Source organism: Arvicanthis niloticus, chromosome 6 (genome assembly GCF_011762505.2).
Source record: "Arvicanthis niloticus isolate mArvNil1 chromosome 6, mArvNil1.pat.X, whole genome shotgun sequence".
NCBI lineage: Eukaryota > Metazoa > Chordata > Mammalia > Rodentia > Muridae > Arvicanthis > Arvicanthis niloticus.
This window is the reverse complement of record NC_047663.1, coordinates 105,817,516-105,835,664: the sequence shown is the minus strand read 5'-3', so window position 1 is coordinate 105,835,664 and position 18,149 is coordinate 105,817,516. Positions and strand designations below refer to the sequence as shown.

Below are 18,149 nucleotides of genomic sequence, written 5' to 3'. Positions count from 1 at the left end.
ACCACTAGATTATTTTTCACTATGATGGTGGTATCATCTTGGGCTTCCATTTGCAGATCACAGGTCCCACTTCCCGACAGCCTCACCCACACTTGTCTGGCCCTCCGTGGAAAGTGGGAAACACTTGTGCTCCTGGGACAGTGTTGACTCATGTACACAAAGGAGATTCCTTGGGTACCCTTCCATTGCTTGCCCTACCTCCCCTCTAGATCCGGTTCACCTTCTTGAGTGACCTGTCCTAAAGAGAAACTGAGGCTTGACCCTCAGACATGGGCTTTTCAAGCTGGTATAGCTGTTCCCTTGGACCCTTCAGCAAACATGGAGACAAGTCTGTATAGCACCTGACTTCTATGATCCACCCTCCTGTAAGATTCAGCAGTGAATTTCAAATCATTCCCAGAGGATGTCCTGCCACTCAGATGTCAGTCACCCAAGGACTATGGATCTACACGGAGCCAAAAGCATGTGTCTGTCCAACTAGCATATCTGTAGACTGGACACCGTGACTTGAACTTAGCAGTGTTCCAGTCTTAAACATAAGCTGCCCGGCCATTATGATGATCCATGCAAACAACTGTATGGAGAGCACATCACACATGCTCAGGGGAAAGTCATTGTGACTGACATTTGGGGTTCATCAGAGAACAGGAGGAAATCCTTGTAGAACTTGGGACCATGTTCTCCACTATGCAACATAAGAAAATGGGCTGTCTTGGTTAATTTTCTATAGCTGTACAGACACTATGACCAAGGCAACTTAGAGAAGAAGAAAAATGTATCTGGGGCTTACAGTTCTATGGATGAGTCTATGTCCATCAGGACAGGATTATGATGGTAGGTAGGTAGACGTGGCACTACAGCCGTAGCTGAGAGTGTACATCTTGATCCACAAGCATGAGACAGACAGTAAGAGAGCTATCTGGGAATGGTGTGGGCTTTTTGAAACCTCAAAGTCCAATCCCCAGTGACACACCCCCTCCAGTGAAGCCACACCTCCTGGTCCTTCCCAAACAGTTCCACCAACTGGGAACCAAGCATTCAAACATATGAGAATATGGGGGTCATTTTCACTCAAACCACCATGTGGGCTATGGAACATTTTAGAAAGAATCCTGACCTATGGAAAAGAAAATGGGCAGATGGGGCTGGGAAGGCAGGGATGGAGTTTAGGCTTCCAGGAAGGGGCAATGAGGAGCAAGAGGGAGAGGGACCAAACAAGGGAGCGTCCATGGAGACAACACAGGATCTGGGTATTGGGGCAGAATGGCGGCACTAGGACTTAAAGAAGCCAGGTTAGCTGGGCTGGAGAGATGGCTTAGAGGTTAAGAGCACTGACTGCTCTTCCAGAGGTCCTGAGTTCAATTCCCAGCAACCACATGGTGGCTCATAACCATCTGTAATGGAATCTGATGACCTCTTCTGGTGTATCTGAAGGGAGCGACAGTGTACTCATATACATAGAATAAATAAATAAAATTAAAAAAAAAAAAGAAGAAGAAGCCAGGATTAGCAAAATCCACGCACTCCAGGCAGCAGTTTAGGGAAACTCAGCCCACAGAGAAATGCCAAGGGACACAGAGCTTCCGAGAGCTCAGGGTGACAAGCTCTGCTGAGCACCAACGGCTGAGCCGAGCAACTTGGATTGGGTGTTGTGGTGCTTAATTTCATGAGTCAACCTAGCCAAGCCGTGGTGCCCCAAGTGTCTGGGAAGAAAATTTCAGTAGAGATTAATGTGTGTATCAGCAGCTTTGGGGAAGGGGACTCCCATACTGTGAGTGGGTCTCATCCAAGCAGGATTATGAAGGTGGACATCAACTTCTTGGTGTTCTGCAGAGTCTATATTGGGCCGCCCCATCTGTCTATACAAGACGCAAGCCCTGTCCAACAGCTAGTTTTTCTGGATAGCTGTGGTCTATCTGGAGAGCAGTGTAGAAGACTCAGTCCCAATGGTCACACTCGCAAGGGAGAGGAGCAGCCAGGTCAGCGACCATTGGTGGAGAAAGCCCTCGCGGGCTGCACCAACCAAGGACCGATACACCTTCTCCAAGGCCCCAACCCGGCTTCTGAGGGCTAGTCACGCGGCATCCAGTCCTGCCCAGCTTGTCGCTCCGGAGTCTCTCATTTTCGAAGAGGCGGGGCCGGAGGTCGAGCTGTTTCTCCTTCAGGCCTCCCTTCTAGGCTGACCTCTGAGCAGGCAGCTCTGCCGTGCACCCTCCACACTGGTTCCGGAACCTTGGCCCGGCTGCTGCAGCACTTCCGTCCGGGTTTCCCCTAAACACTGCTGATTTGGCGTAAAAGATGTCGAGGGATCCAGCCACCGACCACTGAAGTTCTGAATTTGCAGGGACAAAGGTGGGGTGGACCTGGCTTGAGTATGAGGTGTGGTCAAACCCGGAAAGAGGCAAGAACTAGGGGGTTGAGAGGGCGTGTCCATATGGAGACGACCGTGGTCTCATTGGTGCTGAGCTGGGCCAGGGAGTGGGCAGATAGGCTTGGCGAATGAAGAGGCGTGGCTATGTGATCCTAGACCTGCTCCTCAGTCCAAGGAACTTGGTTAAGTGGTTCAAGGTGGGACCGGAGAGAGGGGCCTAGGCCTTGGGCCATCTACTCAGTATCAAGGACAAATTGTCACTACTCCAGTTGTCTTGCTACCAGCTGCTTCTCGTTGCTGTCCTGGTCCCCTTGTCCCTGTCCCTGTCCCTGGCCTTGCCCCTGGCCCACGGTCCGCCAATTTCTGTGGAGCACCCTCCTCCTGTCCCGCGCGTTCCAGCTAGAATCGCTAACTACCTTCCTTGGCAAAGCTGGTGTCCCCGGCTCCATGAGCTCTCTAGCGGATCAGATTCAGGTCTGGCACCGGGGCGTACTGGCCGTGGCACGCGAAGACTGGGACTCTGCGCTGTGCTTCTTCTCAGATGTCCGGGAGCCGCTCGCTAAGATGTACTTCAACATGGGCTGCGTGCACCTGATGGCAGGGGATCCCGAGGCTGCGCTGCGGGTAAGCACCTAGGACTGGATAACAGATCCCCCTCCCACATCCCTGGTGGAGGCCTATAAGGGAATGCAAATGAAGATGTGATTGCGAACGTGAAACCTTATCTTCCAATGGGCACCCTGGAAAAGGACGCTCTTCTGCACCACACAGTCAACCTAGGAGAGGAATTCCTGCCCTTTACTCTGTCGTTTACCTAGAGATTGTTCCACTGATGTTCTCTCAGTGACTGTCTGAGACAGGTTGGAGCTTAGTGGTTAGGAGGCCCCCTCTTAGTTGAGATCAGAATGGGACACAGGGCACCTTCAGTCTCCATAGCCATACAAGCCAAATGCAGCAGTTCTGTGACAGGTCTGGGATGCCCAGGCTCAAGTGCTCAGCGCGGAGGGAGGGACATAACCCGAAGGCAGGCTGGTGGCTGGGTCAGAGCAAGTAGGGGCTCTGCTCTTCCTCGGAAGGTGTGCGTGTAGGACGGATTTCAGCAGATGCTTGTGATGGGATGGTGGCACCCAGTCTGTCTTCCCGGTTCTGAACACTCACATGTGTCCCACCTGCTTCTCAAAGCAGACCTACTCAGGGGAACACACCGTAGAGGGGGCATCACGTTCATCAAAATTATAGCCATTCCTGGGTGTGTGATAGAAACCCTCAGCACCCTGCCTACAAATCAGACCTCCCTGGATACCACACAGATGAGAAGCAAAGACATGCAAGGACCAACCGTGAGAGTAGAAAGACCGGGCTGTGTGGAGATAGTCTCTTTATTATTTCTTTCTTGAAGCCTTATTTATTTATTTATTTATTTATTTATTTATATTTGCATGTGTGTATAAATCAGGAGAAAACTTGTGGGAGTCAGTTTTCTCTTTCCCCCATGTGGGACCTAGTGATCAAACTCAGGTCATTAGGCATGGTGGCAAGTGTCCTTACCCACTGAGCCATCCTGCCAGCTCTCTTCTATTGCTTCTTACATATTTATCTGTACCTATTGTTTCTTCATTAAAAGGGTTTTGTTTGAGCCACACATGGTGACACCTGCCTTTGATCCCAGCACTCTGGAGACAGAGGCAAGTAGGTCTCTGAGTTTGAGGCCAGCCTGGTCTACAGAGTGAGTTCTGGGAGGGTTCCAGTTCTAGGGCCACACAGGGAAATTCAGTCTTAAAAACCAAAACCAAACAAAACCAAGAAACAAAAAGGTGAGTGTTCAGGAAAGAGGATGTGGTGATGTTACCACGTGGTTCACCGGTGAGTGAGTCACGTGCTAACCTCCTCACTCTGTAACTAGAGAGGGATTTGAAACGCTTTATCATAAGAAGAAGAATGGGCACTGCCTTGAGTCAATAAAACTTATATATGCGTACAAGCATAGGCATACTGGCTAGACCCAGAAACGTAAGGAGTTGGTGGCACGACTGCAATAAGGAATCTAAGTGCACAGGTCTGCCGAGGTTGCACTTGCACTTGTCAGTCTGAAGCTTGTAGTGTCGGATGGATCTACGAGCAGCCATGCCATTTCCAGGCTGACTGGGCATAAGAAAGCGTCTAAGTCAGCCCTCCACCTGACCAGACGTGGTATTAGGACATGGCAGCAGGTTCCTGTGCACAGAAGACTCTGTTCCACACCTAGTGTGCCATTTTGTGTGAACTACCAAAAGAGATTTCAAAACAGTTATTAATGGATTTTATGTATGTGAGTTCTTCCATTATAGATGGCTGGGAGACACCATAAGGTTGCTGGGAATTCAACTCAGGACCTCTGGAAGAGCAGTTCTCTCTAGCTAGCCTCTGCAAAGGGATTTTTAAAAAGCCTCAAATTTACACAATCCTGTTTCCCAGAGATGACTGTTACTGACATTTTGATATGTTTTCTTCTAGCTCTGTGCTCCTCATGGACAAATTCAAATTGGGTTTCTATGCCATGGGGGTGTGCCCTGAGCCTGCTGTGAGGTGCTTGGGGCAGCTGAGAAGTCTATGCAGTAACACATTCTCTAGGCTCTTACTGTATAGCAGCCCTCATCTGTTGATACATTCCTATGTATGTTTGTGGCTTTGGTTTTAGTGTTCCATACACATTTTTTGTCCCTAGGCATTTGACCAAGCAGTAACCAAGGACACCTGCATGGCTGTTGGCTTCCTCCAGCGGGGAGTGGCCAGTTTCCAGCTGCAGAGGTGAGAACACAGCCGTATCCCCTGCTCTTTATTAGAAGGTTCTTTGTCTCTGCAAACCCATGCTTGCACCCACTTCTTCTGGTCTCCTCTCTGGATCCCCTCTAGTCTGGGTGAGGATGCTCTGGTTAGCCTGTGGCCCCCACACATGGTTCTTGTCCCTGTCAAGATTTACAGGACTTTCTCAACACCCCTGCTCTCTCTTATGTCTATAGTAGTAAGATCACTGTGTTTATAGCCAATTTGCAGATGTGAAAACCAGGGTTTATCCCCAAGATGTGCATGGCCACCCAGCTTTCTGAGAGGAGGAAGGGAGGAAAGATAATCAGAGCTGCAGGCTCCAATGCCCAGAACGGGCAACTGGGGGAAGTGGAGTATCTGGTGAGGGACAGAGATTTCATCCACAGTTAGAAGTTCAGAGATTAGTGAAGGCCTCAAGGTTAGGGCCTGAGAGTCAGAAAAGGAATGCCCAGAACAGTTGGAAGGGGTTTGGGGGGTGCAGGCATGCTCTTCTGTCAGGTGCAGAGAGTGGGTGTTCAGGTGGCTAAGCAGAATCAGACAGTAAACTTCTATTAAGCACACTTGCCTGGACTTGAGTAGCCACAAAGGTGACTACTACTGCCTCCAGGTCTCCCAGAACTGACATGGAGAGAAGGATGGGTGGAGTATAAAAACAAACAAACAAACAAACAAACAAACAAAAAACAAAACCCTTCATAGGTTCAGCAACTTCCTTGTAGCTATTGAGAGACCCCTGATGCCCACAGGTTCCAGGAGGCTGAGTCTGACTTCCAGCTGGCCCTGGCACAGCTGAGGGGCAATGCTGTCATTGACTACACACAACTGGGTCTGGATTTCAAATTGCAAGCCTGGGAGGTGAGTGAGCATTGGTTTGTGCAGAGGTCAGATGCCAAGCAGTGTCACCGAGGCTTAGAAGTGCTCTCTGTGGCCCTGGGGTTCATGAAAATTCTAAGGTTCTGCCATAGCCCTGGGTTGCAATAGGGGTCCTACAGTGTAGTCTGAGGTCCTGGCTGGAGTCCTAGGGTGAAGTCTGGAGTCTGCCAAAGCTTGTGTCCTTTATGTTTGTGTTGCTGTCATGGTCAGCCATGTGGAATGAGGCGTTCTGTCCAGCCAAACACGTTTGAGGCTCTGAAATCCATTAGCTCCTTGATTGTCCAAGGAGGCTGGAGGCAGTGGAGGGAGCAGACTACTCAACTTTGGAGCCAGCCAGCATGGGTTCATGTTGGATAAAAACAGGACATACCTGAAGATCGTGATAAGATGACAGACAGTTTCAGAGAAAGGGGTTTGGCTCAGAGTACCTACAGCTGAGCCAGAGGAAACAGTTGGAACGTAGCTGAAGGAAGGGTAGTTAGGTTTCTCTCCTTGTAGCAGAGCTGTTTGTTGTGTGCTTACCTCTCTGGGATGAAGGGAGAATGGGATCACAGCATCGTGTGAGTTCTGTCTGTGGGGTTCTGAGTGTCCCTTGCATTGTCAATGGGAACCCTTAGACATACTGTAGAGGTACAGGGGGCAGCGAATGGTGGTGGCAGAGTGTGTCAGCTAAGGGGAGACTTTGAGAACCACTGTGTGAGAGTTGGGTATCTAACCCAAGTCTTCAGAAGAGCGACAGATACTTTTAACTACTGAGCCATCTTTCCAACTGCCCCCCGCCCAAGGGAGACACTTTAAATGGGAGAGCTACTTCTGCAGCTTCAAGCAGAAAAGTCCAAAGCAAAACATGGCCCCTCCAGGACTAAACAGATACAGGGTATGAGAACTTGGCATCTGAAAACTGAGCCAGTCGGCCAGCAGGTGCCCTGGTCTCTACCTGTAGCATCAGCTGAACATACAGAAGAACCTTCAGCTACTGTAACTGGTGGGCTCGGATGAGGACCACCTGGGAGTCCTGGCCTCTGCAGTTATGTCTGTCCTTGTTCCTAGGTCCTATACAACATGGCGTCAGCACAGTGCCAGGCAGGGCTCTGGACCAAGGCTTCCAATACTCTAGTGGAGGCAATCTCCAAATGGCCAGGGGTGGGCCAAGACATCCTGGACATTGCCATGGACAAAGTGCAGGTGAGCAGGCATCTGAGAGTAGATTGGTTTGGAGTCAAGGTCTATAGCTTACTCTTTCAAGAGTAACTATAAGACATAGGGAGAGGCAGCCTGTACCATCACATATGATGGGAGCCCAGACAGCCTCTTCTGCGTCAAGGCTCAGGGTTCTTGTAGCTGTGGCTAACCCAGTTTACATGTTCCATCCCAGAGACAGGTATCCCTGCAGCTGCGGCAAGTGCCCAAGGGTGAGGTCTTCCAGCCTCCCAGGCGATACTTAAAACATCTGGAGCCTATGGATTTTCTTGGCAAGGCTAAGGTAAAACACTAGGGTGTTTTTCAGCTCAGGGACCCAGCTGCCAAAATGTAGCCTATGTCAAGCTGATGGTGTGCTGGCCCCTGCAATGAACATCTAGAGTGTTTGTGAGGACAGTTGGGTATAGTCTAGGCCACTTGAAAGTCAGAAGGTAGAACGTGGACACAAGGCCCCTAGGGTTGGAATGAGCATTCACATGAGGCTGTAGACTGGAGGCAGAACTTACCAGAAGGCAGCCTCAAAGAGGGCTCAGGCCTTTTGATGGGAACCCCTGGCGGTGCCCTCCCTCATCCTATACTCTTCTCCCAGATGTTGCCAGTGTCTGCATCTTCACATGTGTCTGTTTCCATACCTCTGCTATAGACAGCAAGGTCCCAGAAGTGGGTGGCCAGCCTGGACCATATCAGGCCCCTAAACCACAGGCTATGGTGGAGTATCCCACCTCCTACTGTAAGAGAAACCCAAGGAAACAGTCACTAGCAATGTCACAAAGAAGCGCCATCTTGGCATTGCAGTGATGAGCCCTGGGCTGGCCACACACTTGTGCTGGACCTGCCAACACTATGTGACCATGAGCAGCCACCAGAGGTGCACACTGCTAGTGAACACACCCTGATGCAAACTCAGGACAGGTGGAGAGGAAATTGTATTTGTCCATCTGAGTCCACTTATCACAGCAGAAGACTGTTACAAGAAACAACAAAAAAAAAAATATTTAACAAGCTATACTGAACTTAAGTTGATATTATTAGCACAAATATTTCTCTTGGTCATACATTTGGGTTGTTTTCTCTTGTTTTAGCTGTAGCGTCCAGCAGTCTTGAGCTAGGGTGCATGTAGCCCACACCCTGCAGAGTAAAACCATAGAGGTGCTGGGACCAGTGGGGCCCTAATCCAGCTGCATTCCTGCTCCCACTAGGTGGTGGCTTCTGTCATCCCTGATGACCGTAACATGGACTTCCAGCCTCAACAGGTAGGTGTATAGGCAGTAAGCAGATCCAGGCCTAACTTTGTTTTGCAGAAAACAAGGTTTAGGTGGGATGAGTCAAGGGCTTGAGCCCCATGGTGGAAAAGCCTTGAGAATAAGGATACCTCTCCTTCTGTGGCCTGAAACCTAAACCTTCAAAGAGTTGGCACCCACCACATTTCTACTCTCCCCGAGACACATCTCTGGCCATGGCTGGTCACTCTCATTATTTACCTGTCATGGGCCAAAGAATAAGCCTAAGCAGAGAGAGCAAGCAGCCTCTTTGACAGCTGGGCCATGGATATGGTAAGAGTCAGCCATACCAGGGGACGAGGCTGGCCCACATTCAAATCCGCCACAGGGACCGGATTGGAGAAGATTAGCAGAAGACTGTTAACAGAAGATTGGAGCCTCTGTTGGACATGTGATGGTCAGATCACTTGATAGCCTGGGGAAAGACAGGTCAGAAGGACCAAGCAATGACTTCTTTCCTGGCCATTGCAAGCCTTCAAAGCTCTTGTGAAGAGGAGTTAGGCAGGGGCCCTTGCTTCCCTATAGCAGCCCCATGAGCCAGTGTGAGCACTTAGAGAAGGCTTGACATGGGCTTGACACAGGACAGTCAGTTCCACTTGATCCAGTCTTTAGTTCATTCCAATCCAACAGTGCAATGTCCTTATGAGCAATTATACCATCACAGCTCTGCTCAAAATCCCCAGGACTTAAGCCTGCATCTGCCACCTCCTGCTCTGGGCTGTAAGCTTCATAAGGGTTACACAGTGCATTTCCTTAGTGCCTCTTTACGACCAGTTCACAAGCCACATCCATGAGTGTCCCACAGAGGGTGGAGGTCCCCACCTCCTCTCCAACTCAGGGTACCCTAGGCCGGGCACCTCCTAATACTCTGCCCTGGGCCTCTCAGGGTCAATAGGGAAGCCAGCATTGAGATTTGGGGATTGATAGAAGACCTAAGAAGTAGGCTGACTCTCCACTGATGCTGGGCAGTCTGTGGAATCTAGGCCTGTGAGGACTCAATCCTGTCCCAAGGCCTGCCTATGGTCTGGGCCTACCATAAATCTACTTCCCAGAGAAGTTTGGCTAATGACTTCCTGCCAACTTCTGGCCAAACGCACACACTATGTCTTTAACCACGGACTATGCTAGAACAGAGCCCAGGGGGTTTCTCCCTTGAGTCCAGATCCCACCACTTCAACACCCCTGTGCTCTAGGTCCCACCCTCAGACAACACACACACACACACACACACTGTTTATAAAAATCCAACAAAAGTAAAAACCCACCAGGGAACCAAACACCAGCAAGGCCAGCATACAATGGAAACGCATCCTTTAACAAGGGCACACAAGGATGCAGAACTCAGCTAGAGAGTAGCCAGGTTACCAACTCAGGTGTGAACGGAAGACTTCAGAGGAGGGGAAAGGACAGGAAGGCTACGGGGCACATTTATTCTACTTGATTCATGGTACAGATCAGATCTATGTAGTTAGAGTATAAGATGCTTAGAACAAAACCCTCCCGAGTGTAAAGGCTGAAGTGTGGGTTGCAAACTTCTGAGGAAAATGTTAACTCTATTGAAGCTTGCCAACGCGTCTCACCTGGACTGTACTTCACCCTTAACCACCTCATGTTCCTGTAACTTCTTCACATACAGCATAGGCTCTGCCATCCAGCTAAACATGCTTTTAGGTGGAAGGGTGTAGCCCCTATCACACCTGATGGAAACTTGGCAATCTAAACAGTAAAAGTCCTCGTGTGTGTTCAGATTGTGCATAAATAACTTTAAAACAATTTATACACAAATAGTTTTGTATGACACAAGATGTAACAAAACCAGCTAAACTAAATTCGTCACAATGGCTGCAGGTGGCATGCGTGAGGACCCACACTTGTGAGGTCCCTCTAATCACTGTCTCCTTTGGCAGAGGTCCCATGTGGAGCAAGCTGGTCACCAGTCATCCTCATCCGTGTGTGAGAGGGTCCTGAGCACTACAGGTAGGCAGAGCCTCTTCAGGAGAGCTAGGGTGTAGGCACTTGTCCCTTAAGGAAAGTTTGGGACAGGGGCCAGCTACTTGCCAGTTCTTCCTCTACTTCAAAGTGTCTCTCCTTTATGAAAAGGTAGTCAATCAAGCCCTGGCCTATGTGACAGTTTGCTGGCATCTGGAGGGCCTGGACCAGGCTGCTCTGAAGACTCCTCGGGAGCTGAGGTAAGAGCTGTCCTGATCTCCAGTCCCTCCTCATCAGCCACGTGAAGCAAGGAAGGCCGTATCTCAGATTCTCTTTGACCTTTTAGCCCAGCTTCTACTCTGATTCCTTGCATCCAAGAACAAACCTGCCTTCAAAGGCTAAGCAGTTTCCCTGTTTCTTTCCTCAGGGAGCATCTACAAAGGACCCTGAATCCTTGGTGACTGTCACTGTGCAGTGTCACTTTACTGTGCCCCTGAAGGCCCCAAGAGGAACTGGCCTGTCCAGTTTTCGGACACTACTAGCTCAAGCCATCCTTCACCAGACCCGGACAGGGCAGCTTAGGTAAGTCAGAAAGCTGTGGGCACGGGGACTCTAAGCTACAGAAGAAAAGGATGGATCTGAGCTTCCAGGAAGTGAGGGTTCTTCTGAACTGGAGAGAAGGTGTTTTGTTTTTGTTTTGCTCTGAAGTGGTCACTTTTCAGACCCAGGTGAGACCAAAGCTAAGGCCTCCTTACCTCTATGCCTAAGAATATGGGCAGCCACTGGAAGTAAGGGCTGGGCACAGTGGAGAGCCACAGAAGTTAATTTCCTTTAGGGAAAGGCCAGGAACTAGGTACTTTCCCTACACACTGTAGCCCACCCTCAGGACTCCCTGTGCAGTTACAAAGCCCCAGGAGAGGAGAGATCCTGGACCCCCATCTCCACGGAGGAGTCACTGCAGAGTGTATGGAGGAATGTGCCCGTGGGCCCAAGAGGGTTGCAGCTCCAGTGCCGGGTGAGCCAAGGGAAGAGACTGTGGTGCCTGCTGTGGGCAGCCCAGACAGTTGGAAGGGAAGCCTCTCTTGTGCTCTGCCCCTGCAGCCATCCCTTCTGTTACAGGGGGCCTGGGGACGGCCAGTGCTCTATCAAGTAGTGGCTCAGTACGACTACCGTTCCCAAAGGCCAGAGGATTTGGACTTCCACCAAGGGGACACGGTGGATGTTCTGTGTGAAGGTACAAGGTTGCCCTTTCCTGCCCAACACTGCTGGCTGGCCCAGGCCTGGTGGGGTCTCTGCTCGCTAGGACTCAGTCTTTGCTGTAAGCAGACACAGCACACAACATGTCTCCACAGTGGACGAAGCCTGGTTGGAGGGACACCGAGATGGCTGTGTTGGCATTTTTCCCAAGTGCTTTGTGGTCCCAGCTGACACCTGTGTGGAAGCCCTCCCTGTACCGGGACCTTAGCCAGGAGACCACCACTAGCAATAAATACCATGAAAAAACCAGCTTTAATTAAACAAACAAACAAAACTATCACCCCATCCCAATTTGATCTATATTCTAGAATTGATGATAAAGAGAATCCAACCAAAGGCGTGGAGAAGCTGGCCTCAGACCTGGCCTCTGAGTATCTGGTCTAGTCTGATATCGTGAGGATGCAGGGAGCCTCTGATGGGCTGGTCACAGCCTTCTGAGGGGTCCTCCTATTCCCACAGCTGCCTCTCCTGTTTGTATCCCATGGACTACTAATAGTTCCCATAGCCAGTGCCACCCTGACGGCATAGAGGAGTCAGTACTATCAGCAATGGGCCCTCCTGGCATGCTTGATAGACTGGAGCCCTTAAGGGTCAGGGGTTCATGAGGGCAGGCATCTAGAATGCACTCAGAAAGTCCTGTGTGCCAAAGGCTTTCTTTCCTAAGGACAGTTGATGGTGGCTCACAAGGTTGACAACACAAACAGCTGTGTTGTCACTGTTGACTCCCAACACCGCTCCTGCTTTAGATGTCACTGTTGTCTGCTTCAGCTTGGATTCTACCTAGTCCTGGGTCCAGAAGAGCTGGACAGCAGCTGCCCCAAGAATAGCCACAAGGGTCAGCACTGCAAATACTACTCCAGCCGTCCAGATGCTGTAACTCTGAGCCCGCCACTGGCTCAGTGCCTCAGCTGGAATCATGCCCGTCAGGTTCAGCATGAAGCCCAGTGTCCAGCCAATGTCCATGCCACCTGCCTGTGGGACACATGGCTCTTCAGGGATGCTGGATGGCTGTCCTGGGCCCTCTCCCATTCTCACCCTGATCCAAACAGGCCAAGGTTCTTAGGACAATCACCTGCTTCTGGAACTGGATGTTGGGCCAGGTCTCCTCACTGAATTTGTAGCCCTCCAGCAACAATACAAGGATGTACAGGCCTGAGGCACAGTAGTCCCGCAGCCAGCGCTCCTGCCCAGGGTAGCTGGATTCCACCTTGAGTTCCAGAAGCTGATGAGTGAGGTTCCATGACCTTGTGGCACCTCCCCCCAGTTAGGGTGTTACCTCCATCCATCCTCACAGTCTCCAGACAGTAGGAGACTGTTAAGTGTTTCAGAAAGCCCTTCTGCAAATCCCTGTGGAAACCACCCTCCAGCTAGGAGGGGCTGGGGTGTCCAACCTCATAACAACCGGAAGCTGATCCCATTGGTGCCCTGGATCTTTTCCTCCCCCGTCCTGCTGCCTAAAGGGGGCATTATCGCAAATATCTGTCCAGGAAAACCTCACAAGACCCCAGAGACCCTGCTTGCCTATGGTATGGTATGGAGAAGGGGGCTAGGGTAGGTATCCAGGGTCACTCACCAGTTTCCAGGGCTTCTGACAGAACTTCCAGACAGTGTCATTGACAATGCTCAGTGGCTGCCTGGAGGTGAGGTTCAGGAAATGGAAGGTGTAGTAAAAGTTGGAAAACGCCTGTGGGGTGTGGAGAAGGCTGTGCAAGCCTGAAAGAGGCCTGCAGCACGACACTTTAGTCAGGTGTCCCCACAGGTGCTAGAGTCCCTAAGAGCCAGTCGGGCACCTCCTCTTCAACCTGTCCTTAGGGCCCCTGGGGCTCCAGACAGAAGCCAGGACTTGGGAAGCCATGCTTACATAGAACTGGCCATGCACAGGAGGCTGGTAGACTCCGTTGAAAGCACAATCCTTTTCGCCCTTACAGCTGGAGAAGTTGAAGAGACCCCGGAGAGCTGCCATACAGTCCCCAGGGTTGCCAAGCCCTTCAACTGTGATGTTCTGGGTGTGGTTCAGGGAGTCTGTAGTGTGGACGCAGGGTGAGTCATACAAGGAAGCCAGTGGCAGTGTGGCCTGGTAGCCACTGTGGTAGCACGGGTGTCTGACCCGGGCTACCTGGCTGCTCTGTAGAGAGGAAAGGACATTAGCTCTGATCCACCCCTCTGTTCTACCCCACACCATCCTACCTCTCCACCCTTTCAAATACCAGCCTGACCTGTGCCAGCTTAGCCAAGAGCCGTCCCAGGATCTGGTCCCGCCCAAAGCAGAGGTAGCTGTGAGTGTAGACACTGTAGTTGGCACCATACAGGCGGAAGGTAACCTGGGTGCTCTGGTCCAGGATGGGGCCCTGAGGCACGAAGCTGAGCTGCGTGGAGGCCCCACCAAGGTCTAGAGCACCAACTAGCATCCCCTCTTCAGGTAGGATCCACTGTCCAGAGGAATACTGACCGTAGATGAAGTGCTTAGTTCTGCAGGCAGCCAGACTGGCCCCAGCTGCTGGTCAGCCACCCCTAGGCACCGGCCTGTCAGACCAACCCCTCACCCTTAGGCTACCTCTGTACCTTCAGGAGCATTCCCAGGACATAGTTGATGGTGATCCAACCAAAGGCACCTTCATCCTGCCCATCCAGGATCTTGGCACCCCAAAAATCCACAGGAGACTTGCTTAGTGTCTGGGATACTGCAGCTAGGATGTCTCTGGCCTGAGAGCTGTTCTTCTGGCTGGGCAGAAAGGACTATGGCTGGAGGAAAGCCTCGTCCCAACCTCTGGTACCTCACCCCGGTGTCTACTGCAGTTAGTTCAACCCAGGGTGTTTGATCCTGGCTTTGGTGAATGACCCTAACAGATGCAGCCTGTCACTATGTCACCTGAGCAGCCTCATTCCTGCTGTGGCCCCCAAGAATGCGGGCGTCTCTGGATGCTGGGTCTGTGGAATCAATGCCAGTGCCTCCTCCAGGCAGCTCTTCAGGCTTTCCCCAGCCTGTGTCGGGTCAGAGGTATAGGAGGAGATTCCAGGTCCTGAAACACAGTGCCCCAGGGAAAGGCTCCAAATCTAAAGATTGAGATTGAATGACAGCCACCAGAGATGTTTGGAGCCTGTGTGTGACCTTTGTTGGAAGAGGAAGGCTCCCAAGTTAAATTAAGGGTTTTTGAATTCGACATGATAGTGCTTGTCTATAATCACAGTGCTCAGGAGTTGAGGCAGGGGATTGAGGGGTCAGTCTGGGAAACACAACAAGACCCTGTCTGAAATAACCTAGGAGACCTATAGAAAAAGCAAGTTTGGGTGCATAGTGGACCCCAAATCCAGTAATGACAATTCTTAGGAGGAAAGGTAGGATCCCCTGAGTTTCTTCCATTTTGGGGCTCCAGAGAGTGTGGCTCTGCCATCCCCGAGCTTGCACTTTTGCTTTCTAGTATTGAGAGGAGCCTCAGGAAATGAACTCAGAGCTTAGCACCTGGTAGCCCCGTCATCAGTGCAGCGAAGACCTACTGGGAAGCTTTATGTTGCCAGAGAGGGTCCAGGCTAGAGGGCAGATGTGGGACCTGATGAGGGAACTATAGCCCCAGGCCCTGGGGGAGGTCTGAGATCTGAGATCTGTGTGTGGATTCTTATCAGAGCCAGCCCGAGCGTGTGATCCTGTGTCTCAGTTCAGCACACGAAGCCCTCAGCACACGAAGCCCCCTGTTCTTTTAGGTTCATGTGCTTTCCTGGGGACTAGAAACGTAGCTCCCACCTGTCACCAAGTGGTCTCTCACAATGGGCCTCCTGCTATCACCTGGGAGTCCAAGCCAGGCAGCAATGCCTGCCACGGGACTGTCCACTGACCTTCTATCTGGCAAGTCAGGGCCTGGCTGATCACTCCCGTGTCCTTTTCCTTGTTTGCTGGCCACTGGTACACAAACAGGGATGTGTGGGAGGAGCCGGCATCAAACACGATCCCAAACTAGGGACAACATGGGACCAGAAAGGTGTTGACGCCAACATCCTGGTCACCCAGCCCAACATTTTCATTAGGTCCCGGAGCCAAACCTTGGTGTCTGCAGGCAGGAAAACATTGGTTGCTTTCACCAGGATAAGGATGAGCATGGTGAGGCCAGAGGCTGCTGCAATTCCCAACAAGGCCATGAAGACCCGTTCCTTCCAGGAGAGTCCCATGGCGGTAGAGGCTGGGCTGCAAGGGTCAGGTGGGCAGCAGTGGACACTCAGACTCCTCTTGCTGTCCCGATCCCATCCTTCTAGAGGAAGGGCCTAACATGTCCAACCTTCCTCAGACGTTGACTAATCTGGGACTCAGATATCCTCCTTGGTTGGGTCAGTAGCCAGGACAGCCACAGTTTAAAAAAAAAAAAAAAAAAAAAACCAGCCAAGAACAGTTTTCAGAGTCCAATTGGGCAAGCCCAGTATTGTCACAGAGCCTGGGGGGCCAGTACAGGGGGTACTGACTGAGGATGCAGCCCAGTGGATCCAGGATAGCCATTTCTGGTACCGCTATCAAGGGCTAATAGAGCCCCATGTAGACCCCCTATGGAGGCCTCACCCTCCCTCTCCCTCTGGGCCCTTGCTTTCCTCACTCCCCAAGAAGAGTCCCAGCTCTGAGCTGGACTCAGGACTTCGAACCAAGGTCTCCCAGTACAGGACTTCTTTCTGGGGGCCTCAGAACCATGCTATATGGAATCCAGGGGCAAGGTGTGGGCCCTCAAGAGGCCAACTAGCATTCTATTCTTCTTAACAAAGACATCTGTTTCTTCTTGAAATTCTAAACTTGGATTTCTCTAATGGAGATCTGAGAGATTTTAGCTGACCCCAGATGAACCTGGGCAGCTGACCAGGGACTGCTATTCTCCATGATATTCAAGACATCTGTACCCTATCTCCTCTGGAGCCCAGCAGGGGTTCCTAGTCCTGATCCAATCCAGCCAACCAATGTATAGGGAAGATACTGCGAGTCAGCTCCGGGTCAGCTCTGCTTCAGAGCAAGCCTTACAACGGATGCTGCTGCCTACTGAACTAGGCAAAGCAGGGTGTCTCGGAGCCTCCAAGTGCTCCAGGATTCTGTGACTTGGAATCTCATGGCATGTCCCCCAAGACCAGAGACACTCCCAGTGTTTCAAGAATTACAGATAGAGGTTAGGACTCCTGGGGACAAGCTAAGTGGGGCATGAGTTCATCTGAAGGTAGGGAAACTGAGGAAAGAAGACAAATGACTTTCCCAGATCCTGGATTGTAACTCCAGCCAGCACCCGAAATGCAGGAACAGGTGGGTCACAGGTAGGAACCAAGAAAACACAGACTCCACCTCAGAAACATAGCACCTGAGACTGGGTAGTCTCCCCTCACCCAGGACAGGCAATCCCCTACCAAAGCCAACCCACAGACCAGGACAGCCCCTGGGGTCCCTCACCTGAGTTGGAAGCCAACTTTCAAGGATAGCTGGAGGAAGTTCTGCTTCTGACCTGCACACCTGCTGTCCTCCACACCCTGTCTCCACCCACTTGAACCTGGGGCTTTGGTGGGAGGAGCAGGCTGCTTCCCGTTCCTACTCAGGCCGAACATTTACCAGTTTTCCTCGGCCTCATTAAGCCCAGGCTTACTTACATCTTGCTCCTAGGAAGGGAGAAAGAACAGCGTCCTTAGTTCTCAGGACGGACTTTGGAACTGACCTAGGAATGACAGAGAAGGCAGGACTAGGGATACCCTCCCCGATACTGTGGACCTTGCCCTCTGCCCTTCTCTCTTGAGCCAGGCCAGATAGTGTCGGGTAACAAGTGACTGAGAGTCCAGAGGCTTCAGGGGCTGGGTGCTGCAGAGCTGCAAATGTAGGTGGGCCAGAGAAAGCCACTCTCCTTTAGATCTGTTGGGTTCCTAAAACATACGGTTCTGGATAAAGGTCAGTTGAATATAGGTAGAATTGTTTACCTAGCATGCAGGAAGTCCTGTGTTCAAGCCCCGGCACCACATGAAACAAGATGTGGTAGTGAAGTCCCAGCACTCGGGACGCAGGAGGGTCAGATGTTTAAGGTCATCCTCTGGTACAAAGTCAGCTTGGGCTATGGGAGGCCTCGCCTCAAAAAATGGGGGAAAATGGAGCTGGGGAGATAGTTTGTGGCTGAAGAGCTTGTCGTGCAAACATGAGGACCTGAGTTCAGAGGCACAGCACTGACATAAAAGCTGGGTATGGTGACACATGTCTGTAGTCCCAGCATTGTGGACAGGGTTGGGGGCAGAAGCCGGTGAATCTCGAGATCTTACTGGCTAGCCAGTCCAGCTGAATTGCAGAGCTTCAGGTTCAGTGAGACTCAGTCTCAGATAGAAGATAGCAGATAAATGGATAGATAGGTAGATGAATAGATAGATATAGACAGATGATAGATAGATAATATATATCTTATATATATATCTATATATAATATATCTATATATATCTTATA

The 18,149-nt window shown here is 51.1% G+C and overlaps 2 protein-coding genes across 15 annotated transcripts; one reads left to right on the top strand and one right to left on the bottom strand.

Moving 5' to 3' along the window:
* Positions 1–2,155: 2,155 nt before the first annotated feature.
* Noxa1 (NADPH oxidase activator 1) lies at positions 2,156–11,992 on the top strand. Of its 9 annotated transcripts, none has more exons than XR_013111517.1 (12): positions 2,388–2,995; positions 5,076–5,158; positions 5,923–6,031; positions 7,100–7,234; positions 7,425–7,532; positions 8,449–8,502; positions 10,437–10,506; positions 10,630–10,718; positions 10,886–11,040; positions 11,345–11,473; positions 11,578–11,692; positions 11,811–11,992. XR_013111517.1 is itself a non-coding variant. In XM_076937529.1 (12 exons), the coding sequence occupies exons 1-11, from the start codon at positions 2,819–2,821 to the stop codon at positions 11,688–11,690; spliced, it is 1,233 nt and encodes a 410-aa protein (XP_076793644.1). In that variant the 5' UTR covers positions 2,389–2,818; the 3' UTR covers positions 11,691–11,692; positions 11,811–11,992. The 9 variants fall into 9 exon arrangements, 8 of the variants coding, with proteins under 8 accessions (XP_076793641.1, XP_076793642.1, XP_076793639.1 ...); XM_076937529.1 differs by having other exon boundaries at positions 2,389–2,995; positions 11,334–11,473; XM_034506938.2 differs by having other exon boundaries at positions 2,390–2,995; positions 11,359–11,473.
* Entpd8 (ectonucleoside triphosphate diphosphohydrolase 8) lies at positions 11,949–17,428 on the bottom strand. 6 transcript variants are annotated; one of them, XM_076937532.1, is made up of 10 exons: positions 17,317–17,428; positions 15,751–15,892; positions 15,547–15,664; positions 14,585–14,735; positions 14,278–14,437; positions 13,932–14,159; positions 13,577–13,840; positions 13,289–13,399; positions 12,788–12,937; positions 11,949–12,687 (listed from the first exon to the last, which is right to left on the bottom strand). In XM_076937532.1, exons 2-10 carry the CDS (start codon positions 15,874–15,876, stop codon positions 12,496–12,498), a joined length of 1,500 nt encoding a protein of 499 aa, XP_076793647.1. In that variant the 5' UTR covers positions 15,877–15,892; positions 17,317–17,428; the 3' UTR covers positions 11,949–12,495. The 6 variants fall into 6 exon arrangements, with proteins under 6 accessions (XP_076793647.1, XP_076793646.1, XP_034362826.1 ...); XM_076937531.1 differs by lacking the exon at positions 17,317–17,428 and adding an exon at positions 17,123–17,261; XM_034506935.2 differs by lacking the exon at positions 17,317–17,428 and adding an exon at positions 17,123–17,261 and having other exon boundaries at positions 12,788–12,922.
* Between the last annotated feature and the right edge of the window lie 721 nt (positions 17,429–18,149).